Source organism: Bombina bombina, chromosome 1 (assembly GCF_027579735.1).
Source record: "Bombina bombina isolate aBomBom1 chromosome 1, aBomBom1.pri, whole genome shotgun sequence".
Taxonomy (NCBI): domain Eukaryota; kingdom Metazoa; phylum Chordata; class Amphibia; order Anura; family Bombinatoridae; genus Bombina; species Bombina bombina.
The window spans coordinates 1,358,713,388-1,358,730,348 of record NC_069499.1 but is presented as its reverse complement, the minus strand read 5'-3'; the positions used below and the strand labels follow the sequence as shown (position 1 = coordinate 1,358,730,348).

The window sequence follows — 16,961 nt, the reverse complement described above, 5'->3', positions numbered from 1 at the left end:
GAAATGAGGATTTTTCTGACAGATGCCAGAAAAACAAAACTTCTAGACTCTTGTCGGATACTTCATTCCGTTCCTCTTCCTTCCATAGCGCAGTGCATGGAAGTGATCGGTTTGATGGTAGCGGCAATGGACATAGTTCCTTTTGCGCGCATTCATCTAAGACCATTACAACTGTGCATGCTCAGTCAGTGGAATGGGGACTATACAGACTTGTCTCCGAAGATACAAGTAAATCAGAGGACCAGAGACTCACTCCGTTGGTGGCTGTCCCTGGACAACCTGTCACAAGGGATGACATTCCGCAGACCGGAGTGGGTCATCGTCACGACCGACGCCAGTCTGATGGGCTGGGGCGCGGTCTGGGGATCCCTGAAAGCTCAGGGTCTTTGGTCTCGGGAAGAATCTCTTCTACCGATAAATATTCTGGAACTGAGAGCGATATTCAATGCTCTCAAGGCTTGGCCTCAGCTAGCGAGGGCCAAGTTCATACGGTTTCAATCAGACAACATGACAACTGTTGCGTACATCAACCATCAGGGGGGAACAAGGAGTTCCCTAGCGATGGAAGAAGTGACCAAAATCATTCTATGGGCGGAGTCTCACTCCTGCCACCTGTCTGCTATCCACATCCCAGGAGTGGAAAATTGGGAAGCGGATTTTCTGAGTCGTCAGACATTGCATCCAGGGGAGTGGGAACTCCATCCGGAAATCTTTGCCCAAGTCACTCAGCTGTGGGGCATTCCAGACATGGATCTGATGGCCTCTCGTCAGAACTTCAAAGTTCCTTGCTACGGGTCCAGATCCAGGGATCCCAAGGCGGCTCTAGTGGATGCACTAGTAGCACCTTGGACCTTCAAACTAGCTTATGTGTTCCCGCCGTTTCCTCTCATCCCCAGGCTGGTAGCCAGGATCAATCAGGAGAGGGCGTCGGTGATCTTGATAGCTCCTGCGTGGCCACGCAGGACTTGGTATGCAGATCTGGTGAATATGTCATCGGCTCCACCTTGGAAGCTACCTTTGAGACGAGACCTTCTTGTTCAGGGTCCGTTCGAACATCCGAATCTGGTTTCACTCCAGCTGACTGCTTGGAGACTGAACGCTTGATCTTATCGAAGCGAGGGTTCTCAGATTCTGTTATCGATACTCTTGTTCAGGCCAGAAAGCCTGTAACTAGAAAGATTTACCACAAAATTTGGAAAAAATATATCTGTTGGTGTGAATCTAAAGGATTCCCTTGGGACAAGGTTAAGATTCCTAAGATTCTATCCTTCCTTCAAGAAGGATTGGAAAAAGGATTATCTGCTAGTTCCCTGAAGGGACAGATTTCTGCCTTGTCTGTGTTACTTCACAAAAAGCTGGCAGCTGTGCCAGATGTTCAAGCCTTTGTTCAGGCTCTGGTTAGAATTAAGCCTGTTTACAAACCTTTGACTCCTCCTTGGAGTCTCAACTTAGTTCTTTCAGTTCTTCAGGGGGTTCCGTTTGAACCCTTACATTCCGTTGATATTAAGTTATTATCTTGGAAAGTTTTGTTTTTAGTTGCGATTTCTTCTGCTAGAAGAGTTTCAGAATTATCTGCTCTGCAGTGTTCTCCTCCTTATCTGGTGTTCCATGCAGATAAGGTGGTTTTACGTACTAAACCTGGTTTTCTTCCAAAAGTTGTTTCTAACAAAAACATTAACCAGGAGATTATCGTACCTTCTCTGTGTCCGAAACCAGTGTCAAAGAAGGAACGTTTGTTGCACAATCTGGATGTTGTTCGCGCTCTAAAATTCTATTTAGATGCTACAAAGGATTTTAGACAAACATCTTCCTTGTTTGTTGTTTATTCCGGTAAAAGGAGAGGTCAAAAAGCAACTTCTACCTCTCTCTCTTTTTGGATTAAAAGCATCATCAGATTGGCTTACGAGACTGCCGGACGGCAGCCTCCCGAAAGAATCACGGCTCATTCCACTAGGGCTGTGGCTTCCACATGGGCCTTCAAGAACGAGGCTTCTGTTGATCAGATATGTAGGGCAGCGACTTGGTCTTCACTGCACACTTTTACCAAATTTTACAAGTTTGATACTTTTGCTTCTTCTGAGGCTATTTTTGGGAGAAAGGTTTTGCAAGCCGTGGTGCCTTCCATTTAGGTGACCTGATTTGCTCCCTCCCTTCATCCGTGTCCTAAAGCTTTGGTATTGGTTCCCACAAGTAAGGATGACGCCGTGGACCGGACACACCTATGTTGGAGAAAACAGAATTTATGTTTACCTGATAAATTAATTTCTCCAACGGTGTGTCCGGTCCACGGCCCGCCCTGGTTTTTTTAATCAGGTCTGTTAATTTATTTTCTTTAACTACAGTCACCACGGTACCATATGGTTTCTCCTATGCAAATATTCCTCCTTAACGTTGGTCGAATGACTGGGGTAGGCGGAGCCTAGGAGGGATCATGTGACCAGCTTTGCTGGGCTCTTTGCCATTTCCTGTTGGGGAAGAGAATATCCCACAAGTAAGGATGACGCCGTGGACCGGACACACCGTTGGAGAAAGTAATTTATCAGGTAAACATAAATTCTGTTTTCCAAGCTTGCTAGTCTCATTGCTAGTCTGTACAAACATGTCTGACATAGAGGAAACTCCTTGTTCATTATATTTAATGTGGAACCCCCTCTTAGAATGTGTACCAAATGTACTGATTTCACTTTAAGCAATAAAGATCATATTTTGTCTTTAAAAAATTTATCACCAGAGGAATCTGACGAGGGGGAAGTTATGCCGACTAACTCTTCCCACGTGTCAGATCCTTTGACTCCCGCTCAAGGGACTCGCGCTCAAATGGCGCCAAGTACATCTAGGGCGCCCATAGCGATTACTTTACAAGACATGGCGGCAGTCATGGATAATACACTGTCACCGGTATTAGCCAGACTACCTGAATTTAGAGGTAAGCGAGATAGCTCTGGGGTTAGACGAAATGTAGAGCATACTGACGCTTTAAGAACCATGTCTGATACTGCCTCACAATATGCAGAAGCTGAGGAAGGAGAGCTTCAGTCTGTGGGCGATGTTTCTGACTCAGGAAAGATACCTGATTCTGATATTTCTACATTTAAATTTAAGCTTGAACACCTCGTGTATTGCTCAGGGAGGTTTTAGCTGCTCTGAATGACTGTGATACAATTGCAGTGCCAGAGAAATTGTGTAGATTGGATAAATACTATGCAGTGCCGGTGTGTACTGATGTTTTTCCAATACCTAAAAGGTTTACAGAAATTATTACTAAGGAATGGGATAGACCAGGTGTGCCGTTCTCTCCTCCTCCTATTTTTAGAAAAATGTTTCCAATAGACGCCACCACACGGGACTTATGGCAAACAGTTCCTAAGGTGGAGGGAGCAGTTTCTACTCTAGCAAAGCGTACTACTATCCCTGTAGAGGACAGTTGTGCTTTTTCAGATCCAGTGGATAAAAAATTAGAAGGCTACCTTAAGAAAATGTTTATTCAACAAGGTTTTATTCTACAGCCCCTTGCATGCATTGCTCCTGTCACTGCTGCTGCGGCATTCTGGTTTGAGTCTCTGGAAGAGGCTTTACAGGTAGCGACTCCATTGGATGACATACTTGGGAAACTTAGAGCACTTAAGCTAGCCAATTCTTTTGTTTCTGATGCCATTGTTCATTTGACTAAACTAACGGCTAAGAATTCTGGTTTTGCTATACAGGCGCGCAGGACGCTATGGCTTAAATCATGGTCAGCTGACGTGACTTCAAAATCTAAGCTGCTTAACATTCCCTTCAAGGGGCAGTCCCTATTCGGGCCTGGTTTGAAGGAGATTATTGCTGATATCACTGGAGGAAAAGGTCATGCCCTTCCTCAGGACAGGTCCAAATCAAGGGCCAAACAGTCTAATTTTCATGCCTTTCGAAACTTCAAGGCAGGTGCGGCATCAGCTTCCTCTAATGCAAAACAAGAGGGAACTTTTGCTCAGTCCAAGACGGTCTGGAGGCCAAACCAGACCTGGAACAAAGGTAAGCAGGCCAAAAAGCCTGCTGCTGCCTCTAAGACAGCATGAAGGAACGGCCCCCTATCCGGTAACGGATCTAGTAGGGGGCAGACTTTCACTTTTCGCCCAGGCGTGGGCAAGAGATGTTCAGGATCCCTGGGCGTTGGAAATTATATCCCAGGGATATCTTCTGGACTTCAAAGCTTCCCCCCCAAAAGGGAGATTTCACCTTTCACAATTATCTGCAAACCAGATAAAGAGAGAGGCATTTTACACTGTGTACGAGACCTCCTAGTTATGGGAGTGATCCATCCAGTTCCAAAGGAGGAACAGGGACAGGGTTTTTACTCAAATCTGTTTATGGTTCCCAAAAAAGAGGGAACCTTCAGACCAATTTTGGATCTAAAGATCTTAAACAAATTCCTCAGAGTTCCATCATTCAAGATGGAAACTATTCGTACCATCCTACCTATGATCCAGGAGGGTCAATATATGACTACAGTGGATCTAAAGGATGCTTATCTTCACATTCCGATACACAAAGATCATCATCGGTTTCTCAGGTTTGCCTTTCTAGACTGGCATTACCAGTTTGTAGCTCTTCCCTTTGGATTAGCTACAGCCCCAAGAATCTTTACGAAGGTTCTAGGGTCGCTTCTGGCAGTCCTAAGGCCGCGGGGCATAGCAGTGGCCTCTTATTTAGACGACATCCTGATACAGGCGTCAAACTTCCAAATTGCCAAGTCTCATACGGACGTAGTACTGGCATTTCTGAGATCGCATGGGTGGAAAGTGAACGAGGAAAAGAGTTCTCTATCCCCACTCACAAAAGTTTCCTTCCTAGGGACTCTGATAGATTCTGTAGAAATGAAAATTTACCTGACGGAGTCCAGGTTATCAAAGCTTCTAAATTCATGCCCTGTTCTTCATTCCATTCCGCGCACTTCGGTGGCTCAGTGTATGGAAGTAATCGGCTTAATGGTAGCGGCAATGGACATAGTGCCGTTTGCACGCTTACATCTCAGACCGCTGCAACTATGCATGCTCAGTCAGTGGAACGGGGATTACACAGATTTGTCCCCTCTACTAAATCTGGATCAAGAGTCCAGGGATTCTCTTCTCTGGTGGCTATCTCGGGTCCATCTGTCCAAAGGTATGACCTTTCGCAGGCCAGATTGGACAATTGTAACAACAGATGCCAGCCTTCTAGGTTAGGGTGCAGTCTGGAACTCCCTGAAGGCTCAGGGATCGTGGACTCAGGAGGAGACACTCCTTCCAATAAATATTCTGGAACTGAGAGCGATATTCAAAGCTCTTCAGGCTTGGCCTCAGCTAGCGACAATGAGGTTCATCAGATTTCAGTCGGACAACATCACGACTGTGGCTTACATCAACCATCAAGGGGGAACAAGGAGTTCCCTAGCGATGTTAGAAGTCTCAAAGATAATTCGCTGGGCAGAGATTCACTCTTGCCACCTATCAGCTATCCATATCCCAGGTGTAGAGAACTGGGAGGCGGATTTTCTAAGTAGTCAGACTTTTCATCCGGGGGAGTGGGAACTCCATCCGGAGGTGTTTGCACAATTGATTCATCGTTGGGGCAAACCAAAACTGGATCTCATGGCGTCTCGCCAGAACGCCAAGCTTCCTTGTTACGGATCCAGGTCCAGGGATCCCAAGGCGACGCTGATAGATGCTCTAGCAGCGCCCTGGTCTTTCAACCTGGCTTATGTGTTTCCACCGTTTCCTCTGCTCCCTCGACTGATTGCCAAGATCAAGCAGGAGAGAGCATCTGTGATTTTGATAGCGCCTGCGTGGCCACGCAGGACCTGGTATGCAGATCTAGTGGACATGTCATCCTTTCCACCATGGACTCTGCCTCGGAGACAGGACCTTCTACTTCAGGGTCCTTTCCACCATCCAAATCTAATTTCTCTGAGACTGACTGCATGGAGATTGAACGCTTGATTTTATCAAAGCGTGGCTTCTCCGAGTCAGTCATTGATACCTTAATACAGGCACGAAAGCCTGTCATCAGGAAAATTTATCATAAGATATGGCGTAAATATCTTTATTGGTGTAAAGATATATATGGAGTAAGGTCAGGATTCCCAGGATATTATTCTTTCTCCAAGAAGGTTTGGGAAAAGGATTGTCAGCTACTTCCTTAAAGGGACAGATTTCTGCTCTGTCTATTCTTTTGCACAAGCGCCTGGCGGATGTTCCAGACGTTCAGGCATTTTGTCAGGCTTTAGTTAGAATCAAGCCTGTGTTTAAACCAGTTGCTCCGCCATGGAGCTTAAATTTGGTTCTTAAGGTTCTTCAAGGAGTTCCGTTTGAACCTCTTCATTCCATAGATATCAAACTTTTATCTTGGAAAGTTTTTTTTTTGGTAGCTATTTCCTCGGCTCGTAGAGTCTCCGAGTTATCTGCCTTACAATGTGATTCTCCTTATCTGATTTTCCATACGGATAAGGTAGTCCTACTTACCAAACCTGGGTTTTTACCTAAGGTGGTATCTAAAAAGAATATCAATCAAGAGATTGTTGTTCCATCCTTGTGTCCTAATCCTTCTTCAAAGAAGGAACGTCTATTACACAATCTGGACGTGGTTCGTGCTTTAAAGTTTTACTTACAAGCTACTAAAGATTTCCGGCAGACATCTGCTTTGTTTGTTGTCTACTCTGGACAGAGGAGAGGTCAAATGGCTTCGGCAACCTCTCTTTCTTTTTGGCTAAGAAGCATAATCCGCTTAGCCTATGAGACTGCTGGACAGCAGCCTCCTGAAAGGATTACAGCTCATTCTACTAGAGCTGTGGCTTCCACTTGGGCCTTTAAAAATGAGGCTTCTGTTGAACAGATTTGCAAGGCGGCGACTTGGTCTTCGCTTCATACCTTTTCAAAATTCTACAAATTTGATACGTTTGCTTCTTCGGAGGCTATTTTTGGGAGAAAGGTCTTACAGGCAGTGGTACCTTCCGTTTAAGTACCTGCCTTGTCCCTCCCTTCATCCGTGTACTTTAGCTTTGGTATTGGTATCCCACAAGTAATGGATGATCCGTGGACTGGATACACCTTACAAGAGAAAACACAATTTATGCTTACCTGATAAATTTATTTCTCTTGTGGTGTATCCAGTCCACGGCGCGCCCTGTCATTTTAAGGCAGGTAATTTTTAAATTTAAACTACAGTCACCACTGCACCCTATGGTTTCTCCTTTCTCGGCTTGTTTTCGGTCGAATGACTGGATATGGCAGTTAGGGGAGGAGCTATATAACAGCTCTGCTGTGGGTGTCCTCTTGCAACTTCCTGTTGGGAATGAGAATATCCCACAAGTAATGGATGATCCGTGGACTGGATACACCACAAGAGAAATAAATTTATCAGGTAAGCATAAATTGTGTTTTTTTTGTTTTTCTGTGTCACTCTCTCTTTCCTTTTGTTTTTTTTACTGTAGGAATGCACAGACCCATGCTGTAATGCCACCTCATGTCAACTAGTGGTTGGTGCAGAGTGTTCCTCCTCTGGATTGTGCTGTTCTCAGTGTAAGGTTAGTCTCTAAGTTAACAAAAAGTGTTAATGTCCTCTTTTGCTAGTAACACTCAATAATAACTGGACTTTTTCTCCATGCAGCTGAAGCCTATAGGGTCTTTGTGCCGTGAAGCAGTTGGAGAATGTGATCTACCAGAGTTTTGCAATGGCGTGTCTCCTCAGTGCTCCTCAAATGTGTTTCTGCACAATGGAGAGTCATGTGATAAAGGCCGTGCTAAATGCTATCAGGGGAAGTGCATGAACCCCCAACTCCATTGCCAGAACCTCTGGGGACCTGGTAAGAATTGAGAAGGTGAAAGTGGGTTTCACTAAATTTCATACTAACATATAGTCTAATGCATATTGGAAGGATAAGGATGTTACACAAATGAAAGATTTTGATAAGCAAAAGAGCTACCTATCATATACACAGTGTTGTGCTATACATATACTTAAAGTGATGGTAAATCCTAAAAAATGCTAGGATTTACCAGCACTAAAAATAAATGGGACCTTCAGTCATGAGTTTTTTAAAAAAAAGGAAGTATGTTAAAAGTAGCTTTTCTTTGCTCATGACTGAACATCCCATTTATTTTTAGTGCTGGTTAATTCTAGTGTTTTTGAAACTCTAGGATTTACCATCACTTAAAAGGGCTAATAAAGTTAAAATTAAACTTAAACGATTCAGTTAGAGCATGCAGTTTTAACCACTTTCCAGAAGAAAGCAAATTTGATAATAGAAATAAATTGGAAAATTACTTAAAATTGTATACTCTGTTCGAATAATGAAAGTAAAAAATTGGGGTTCGTGTCCCTTTTAAGATGTTAAGTCCAGTTACGGCAAAGGTTAAACCAAGGATCCATCCATATCTTTGTTCTCTTTAATGTTACAATTATCCTACTCTTGTAACAGTTTCCTGGTAAAGAAGTCTTTTTTTATTTAGGTTGGAACACAGGGCAGGGAATGAGGAATATCACTAAAATCATAGATATTGTACAGTGGGTCAGGTGAAAGTTTCTTATTGACGGTTTGTCTCATTAATCTTCATATTAAAATTCTATAGATTATCTATTTGAGGAATTGGCTCTCCCCTTGCGTATCTGTAGCTTCTGAAGCAATTGTACCAAAATTGAGAGAGCTTTAGGATTATTAAAGTGAATGTAAAGTTGAATGAATGATTGCCCGGTTTTTAAAAATACTATTAACATCAAGGGCACTTTCATTCATTAAACTTTACATACTCCGCCCGCAGCTCCTTTGTACTTACCTCAGCAATGACGAAACCGGCATCCTCCAATCGTTGCGTTGCCTCACAAGATGGACGCTCCGAGGTGCACGCCATGACTGGAGGAAACCGGTTTTGTCATTGCTGAGGTAAGTACAGAGAAGCTGCGGGCGGAGTATCGCGGATCTGGGGTTCCTAAAGAAAAAGGTAAGTATTTTAAAAAAAAATGCTGCAATGTAAAGTTTAATGAATGAAAGTGCCCCTTTTTTAATAGTATTTTAAAAAATCAGGCACTCATTCATTCAACATCCACTTTAAGTCCATCTCAAGCGGTCTCCATTGTGAGATTTGATTGAGAGGATTTAGCTCATAGAGGCCAAGGTCTAAGGTCCCGCTTCTGTAAAGATCTCTGGGCTGGTGAAATTCTTTAAGAATGCTCACCAGTACTTCTATTTCCTTGTGGAATTCTATCACGCCACTTGTTCCCCTGAAAACAGGGTGTCTCGCTAAGGGGCATATACTGCATTTTCGTATGGGAAGGAGATGCATACATTACAAAAGAGCAGAATGAAAATCGTAATTTATAAATCTTACAAAACAACAATTTACCCAAAAGTACTCAGGAAATTTTTTATTGTTAAGGTGCATCAAAAATCAAAACAAAAATGTTCACCAAAAATCGTATTTCTTTCCTATGGCATTGAGAGTCCACAATTTCATTCCAATTACTAGTGGGTATTCAACTCCCATCCAGCAGGAGGAGGCAAAGAGCACCCCAGCAGAGCTGTTAAGTGTCACTTCCCTTACCCATAATGCCCAGTCATTCTTTGCCTCTATCATCGGGAGGATGTGCGAAGATGGTGTTTGAAGATATTTAATCCTTTAATGGGTACTTTTACCTTCAAGCAAGGATTGGGGCTATGCTGTGTCCATGTCAATCTCTTTAGTAAGAGTAATGATGGCTTTTAGCAGTTAGAAAGCGGCGAGGTGGTCCTTGCTTTATTTCTAACATTTATGCTACCCCTTTATATAGAAGACTAGTGTTGGTTACTCTGTTTTTTCTTTTACTTTCAGGTCCCTGTGAGCGGCCAGATGAGGCTGACAGAACTGCAGCTGCTGTAACTGCTCCAGAGCAGAAGACCCTGAAGGGTAAGTCCTTTATTATATATTTATTTCCACCTTAAAAAGAAGAGGACAGACAATCAGGGACCTGGTGGGACCTGTTACCCTCAGAAAGGATTTGTATTTTAAAGACGTTATCTCCTCAAAGTTTGGGAGGTTTTGCGGCAGAGCAGATTCCTGGGCTAATCCAGTGAAAGAAAAATGAGGCCGCCTCTATAGCCTTTTGAAGGGTCAAGTATATAAGGACCCAGGCTTATAATGTATGGAGACTGTGCGTATATTTACCAGAAGTTAATTCACTAAGATATAGGGAAATATATACCTCTTTACATTCAGGGGTTCCTTATTGCCGACGAAGTTAATTACTCCGTTTTTCCGTTTGCAAACAATAATTAATGTAGGTACGATCTTTTTTGTATATCTGCACTCAGATACAATGATCTACAACCTTTTTTTGCGCCTTTTTCACAATTGCGCTCTTCTCAGTTTATGTCCGGGTAAGGTAAGAACATGAGGTTTCTTTATTTCGTTAGCGGGGAGCAGTAATCCAATTTAGGAGTGCCTAAATCATTTAGCTGCCTGGCTGACATTGTGGTATCCTAGCTGGTCACAATAAGATAATACTTAAGGTGCGCAGTTTTAACTGAGAATACCTGGCATCGGCTAGAGCTGTGTCTGCAGCGTCTTCAAGAGAGGCTGTTATTTATCCCCCCCGCATTTTTGTTAGTGACATCAACAGTTAGTCGTACGGGGTTGTTTATCTTGTATGGGATCGAGCACGATTGTTTGTTCTCTCTACCAGTTTTTCTTAGATTCGAGCCGTGCTCTCTCATGGGAGCGGTCCCTTTACTGTAGGTTTAACTCAGGGTTTGTGATGCTCCGGTATATCTTCTAGAGTCTATGCATAGATAAGTTAAGACTGTATGGGGATGTTATGTTAGTATGGCGGCAGTGTGACGCACTTTTGTATCGTGTTTTAGCTGTTATTAGCTTTAGAGGTCTTACAAATTCCCTCTGCTCCCTGTTGAGAACCTTCCCTCTGCTCCCTGTATTCAGTTGGCGCATATTTCCCTATTGGACCCTTTTTTCTTGTGCCGTTTAAGTGTGTGCAACGGCAGTCCATTAGTTCCTTGTTATAGGAATTTTTCAGGGAATTCTTTATTATAAGGGTGTAACACAGTCATTTTTAAGTTATTCTGTGTACTCTGTGTTCTGTAGCTTGTCTGCCGGACTGTACCTAGTTTTCTGTCCTTTCTTATAGTGGACTTGCTAGAATACATTATGTGTAATTTTTTCTTGATATTCATGAATTTCCAGTTATCTGGTGCCACCTAGTGGCGTTTAAGGGTCTATTTATTACTCTTGTCTTTATATTTTCAAACTGAGGTGGGAAATATTACTCCTTAAAGGTTTTTTTTAATCTTTACAGTATTATCTGTATCTAAGTTTTGTGTTAACCTTGTGGTTGGGAACAACTGTCTATTAACCTCAGGTTCAATCCCTGTATATCAGATTTTATGATCATCTCATAAAATGTGTGTTTCTGCCTGAGCCTTGCTAACGCAATTGGTAGCGCATCAGTCTCATAACCTGAAACGTGTGAGGTTTCACACTAGGCACATGCTCTAGTTTACTCTTTTAGAGGGTTCTATGGAGTTTCTTTATTCTCAGGGGATTTATGCCTCTGTTCCACGTATAAAAAAAATGAATATTTCTCCTGTTAAGTGTGATCAGTCCACGGGTCATCATTACTTCTGGGATATTAACTCCTCCCCAACAGGAAGTGCAAGAGGATCACCCAGCAGAGCTGCTATATAGCTCCTCCCCTCTACGTCACACCCAGTCATTCTCTTGCACCCAACTAATAGATAGGATGTGTGAGAGGACTGTGGTGATTTTACTTAGTTTTCTCCAACATAGGTGTATCCGGTCCACGGCGTCATCCTTACTTGTGGGATATTCTCTTCCCCAACAGGAAATGGCAAAGAGCCCAGCAAAGCTGGTCACATGATCCCTCCTAGGCTCCGCCTTCCCCAGTCATTCTCTTTGCCGTTGTACAGGCAACATCTCCACGGAGATGGCTTAGAGTTTTTTGGTGTTTAACTGTAGTTTTTATTATTCAATCAAGAGTTTGTTATTTTAAAATAGTGCTGGTATGTACTATTTACTCTGAAACAGAAAAGAGATGAAGATTTCTGTTTGTAAGAGGAAAATGATTTTAGCAACCGTTACTAAAATCGATGGCTGTTTCCACACAGGACTGTTGAGAGGAATTAACTTCAGTTGGGGGAAACAGTGAGCAGACTTTTGCTGCTTGAGGTATGACACATTTCTAACAAGACGATGTAATGCTGGAAGCTGTCATTTTCCCTATGGGATCCGGTAAGCCATTTTTATTACATAAGTAAAAAGGGCTTCACAAGGGCTTTTAAGACTGTAGACATTTTCTGGGCTAAAACGATTGATATATAAGCATATTTTATACTTCATAGCTTTGAGGAATTATTTTATTCTTGGGAATTATGTAAAATAACCGGCAGACACTGTATTGGACACCTTATTCTCTAGGGGCTTTCCCTGATCATAGGCAGAGCCTCATTTTCGCGCCTCTATTGCGCACTTGTTTTTGGGAAGCATGACATGCAGATGCATGTGTGAGGAGCTCTGATACATAGAAAAGACTTTCTGAAGGCGTCATTTGGTATCGTATTCCCCTTTGGGTTTGGTTGGGCCTCAGCAAAGCAGATACCAGGGACTGTAAAGGGGTTAAATATAAAAACGGCTCCGGTTCCGTTATTTTAAGGGTTAAAGCTTTCAAATTTGGTGTGCAATACTTTTAAGGCTTTAAGACACTGTGGTGTAATTTTGGTGAATTTTGAACAATTCCTTCATACTTTTTCACATTTGCAGTAATAAAGTGTGTTCAGTTTAAAATTTAAAGTGACAGTAACGGTTTTATTTTAAAACGTTTTTTGTACTTTGTTATCAAGTTTATGCCTGTTTAACATGTCTGAACTACCAGATAGACTGTGTTCTGTATGTGGGGAAGCCAAGGTTCCTTCTCATTTAAATAGATGTGATTTATGTGACACAAAATTTAGAGAAAATGATGCCCAAGATGATTCCTCAAGTGAGGGGAGTAAGCATGGTACTGCATCATCCCCTCCTTCGTCTACACCAGTCTTGCCCACACAGGAGGCCCCTAGTACATCTAGTGCGCCAATACTCCTTACTATGCAACAATTAACGGCTGTAATGGATAATTCTATCAAAAACATTTTAGCCAAAATGCCCACTTATCAGCGAAAGCGCGACTGCTCTGTTTTAGAAAATACTGAAGAGCATGAGGACGCTGATGATATTGGTTCTGAAGTGCCCCTACACCAGTCTGAGGGGGCCAGGGAGGTTTTGTCTGAGGGAGAAATTTCAGATTCAGGGAAAATTTCTCAACAAGCTGAACCTGATGTGATTACATTTAAATTTAAATTGGAACATCTCCGCGCCCTGCTTAAGGAGGTGTTATCTACTCTGGATGATTGTGAGAATTTGGTCATTCCAGAGAAATTATGTAAAATGGACAAGTTCCTAGAGGTCCCGGGGCCCCCCGAAGCTTTTCCTATACCCAAGCGGGTGGCGGACATTGTAAATAAAGAATGGGAAAGGCCCGGCATACCTTTCGTCCCTCCCCCTATAATTAAGAAATTGTTTCCTATGGTCGACCCCAGAAAGGACTTATGGCAGACAGTCCCCAAGGTCGAGGGGGCGGTTTCTACTCTAAACAAACGCACTACTATACCCATAGAAGATAGTTGTGCTTTCAAAGATCCTATGGATAAAAAATTAGAGGGTTTGCTTAAAAAGATGTTTGTTCAGCAAGGTTACCTTCTACAACCAATTTCATGCATTGTTCCTGTCACTACAGCAGCGTGTTTCTGGTTCGATGAACTAGAAAAGGCGCTCAATAAAGATTCTTCTTATGAGGAGATTTTGGACAGAATTCATGCTCTCAAATTGGCTAACTCTTTCACCCTAGACGCCACTTTGCAATTGGCTAGATTAGCGGCGAAAAATTCTGGGTTTGCTATTGTGGCGCGCAGAGCGCTTTGGCTAAAATCTTGGTCAGCGGATGCGTCTTCCAAGAACAAATTGCTTAACATTCCTTTCAAGGGGAAAACGCTGTTTGGCCCTGACTTGAAAGAGATTATTTCTGATATCACTGGGGGCAAGGGCCACGCCCTTCCTCAGGATAGGTCTTTCAAGGCCAAAAATAAACCTAATTTTCGTCCCTTTCGCAGAAACGGACCAGCCCCAAGTGCTACGTCCTCTAAGCAAGAGGGTAATACTTCTCAAGCCAAGCCAGCCTGGAGGCCAATGCAAGGCTGGAACAAAGGTAAGCAGGCCAAGAAACCTGCCACTGCTACCAAGACAGCATGAGATGTTGGCCCCCGATCCGGGACCGGATCTGGTGGGGGGCAGACTCTCTCTCTTCGCTCAGGCTTGGGCAAGAGATGTTCTGGATCCTTGGGCGCTAGAAATAGTCTCCCAAGGTTATCTTCTGGAATTCAAGGGGCTTCCCCCAAGGGGGAGGTTCCACAGGTCTCAATTGTCTTCAGACCACATAAAAAAACAGGCATTCTTACATTGTGTAGAAGACCTGTTAAAAATGGGAGTGATTCATCCTGTTCCATTAGGAGAACAAGGGATGGGGTTCTACTCCAATCTGTTCGTAGTTCCCAAAAAAGAGGGAGCATTCAGACCAATCTTAGATCTCAAGATCCTAAACAAGTTTCTCAAGGTTCCATCGTTCAAAATGGAAACCATTCGAACAATTCTTCCTTCCATCCAGGAAGGTCAATTCATGACCACGGTGGATTTAAAGGATGCGTATCTACATATTCCTATCCACAAGGAACATCATCGGTTCCTAAGGTTCGCATTTCTGGACAAGCATTACCAGTTTGTGGCACTTCCGTTCGGATTAGCCACTGCTCCAAGAATTTTCACAAAGGTACTAGGGTCCCTTCTAGCGGTGCTAAGACCAAGGGGCATTGCAGTAGTACCTTACTTGGACGACATACTGATTCAAGCGTCGTCCCTTCCACAAGCAAAGGCTCACACGGACATTGTCCTGGCCTTTCTCAGATCTCACGGGTGGAAAGTGAACGTAGAAAAAAGTTCTCTATCTCCGTCAACAAGGGTTCCCTTCTTGGGAACAATAATAGACTCCTTAGAAATGAGGATTTTTCTGACAGAGGCCAGAAAATCAAAACTTCTAAACTCTTGTCAAATACTTCATTCTGTTCCTCTTCCTTCCATAGCGCAGTGCATGGAAGTAATAGGTTTGATGGTAGCGGCAATGGACATAGTTCCTTTTGCGCGAATTCATCTAAGACCATTACAACTGTGCATGCTCAGTCAGTGGAATGGGGACTATACAGACTTGTCTCCGACGATACAAGTAGATCAGAGGACCAGAGATTCACTCCGTTGGTGGCTGTCCCTGGACAACTTGTCACAGGGGATGAGCTTCCGCAGACCAGAGTGGGTCATTGTCACGACCGACGCCAGTCTGGTGGGCTGGGGCGCGGTCTGGGGACCCCTGAAAGCTCAGGGTCTTTGGTCTCGGAAAGAATCTCTTCTCCTGATAAATATTCTGGAACTGAGAGCGATATTCAATGCTCTCAAGGCTTGGCCTCAGCTAGCAAAGGCCAAGTTCATACGGTTTCAATCAGACAACATGACGACTGTTGCGTACATCAACCATCAGGGAGGGACAAGGAGTTCCCTGGCGATGGAAGAAGTGACCAAAATCATTCAATGGGCGGAGACTCACTCCTGCCACTTGTCTGCAATCCACATCCCAGGAGTGGAAAATTGGGAAGCGGATTTTCTGAGTCGTCAGACATTTCATCCGGGGGAGTGGGAACTCCATCCGGAAATCTTTGCCCAAATTACTCAATTGTGGGGCATTCCAGACATGGATCTGATGGCCTCTCGTCAGAACTTCAAGGTTCCTTGCTACGGGTCCAGATCCAGGGATCCCAAGGCGACTCTAGTAGATGCACTAGTAGCACCTTGGACCTTCAAACTAGCTTATGTATTCCCGCCGTTTCCTCTCATCCCCAGGCTGGTAGCCAGGATCAATCAGGAGAGGGCATCGGTGATCTTGATAGCTCCTGCGTGGCCACGCAGGACTTGGTATGCAGACCTGGTGAATATGTCATCGGCTCCACCATGGAAGCTACCTTTGAGACGAGACCTTCTTGTTCAAGGTCCGTTCGAACATCCGAATCTGGTCTCACTCCAACTGACTGCTTGGAGATTGAACGCTTGATCTTATCAAAGCGAGGGTTCTCAAATTCTGTCATTGATACTCTTGTTCAGGCCAGAAAGCCTGTAACTAGAAAAATCTACCACAAAATATGGAAAAAATATATCTGTTGGTGTGAATCTAAAGGATTCCCTTGGGACAAGATAAAAATTCCTAAGATTCTATCCTTTCTTCAAGAAGGTTTGGAGAAAGGATTATCTGCAAGTTCTTTGAAGGGACAGATTTCTGCCTTGTCTGTGTTACTTCACAAAAAGCTGGCAGCTGTGCCAGATGTTCAAGCCTTTGTTCAGGCTCTGGTTAGAATCAAGCCTGTTTACAAACCTTTGACTCCTCCTTGGAGTCTCAATTTAGTTCTTTCAGTTCTTCAGGGGGTTCCGTTTGAACCCTTACATTCCGTTGATATTAAGTTATTATCTTGGAAAGTTTTGTTTTTGGTTGCAATTTCTTCTGCTAGAAGAGTTTCAGAATTATCTGCTCTGCAGTGTTCTCCTCCTTATCTGGTGTTCCATGCAGATAAGGTGGGTTTGCGTACTAAACCTGGTTTTCTTCCGAAAGTTGTTTCTAACAAAAACATTAACCAGGAGATAGTCGTGCCTTCTTTGTGTCCGAATCCAGTTTCAAAGAAGGAACGTTTGTTGCACAATTTGGATGTAGTGCGTGCTCTAAAATTCTATTTAGATGCTACAAAGGATTTTAGACAAACATCTTCCTTGTTTGTTGTTTATTCTGGTAAAAGGAGAGGTCAAAAAGCAACTTCTACCTCT

The 16,961-nt window shown here is 43.4% G+C and overlaps 1 protein-coding gene across 7 annotated transcripts in view; it reads left to right on the top strand.

The window, feature by feature from the left end:
- Positions 1 to 16,961, top strand: part of ADAM15 (ADAM metallopeptidase domain 15) — a 288,661-nt gene that overhangs the window by 116,451 nt on the left and 155,249 nt on the right. For all 7 annotated transcript variants that reach the window (XM_053703491.1, XM_053703477.1, XM_053703467.1 and 4 more), the window contains exons 13-14: positions 7,445 to 7,537; positions 7,621 to 7,816. In XM_053703491.1, coding sequence (XP_053559466.1) covers positions 7,445 to 7,537; positions 7,621 to 7,816 — 289 coding nt within the window. The remainder of the gene's footprint in view (positions 1 to 7,444; positions 7,538 to 7,620; positions 7,817 to 16,961) is intronic.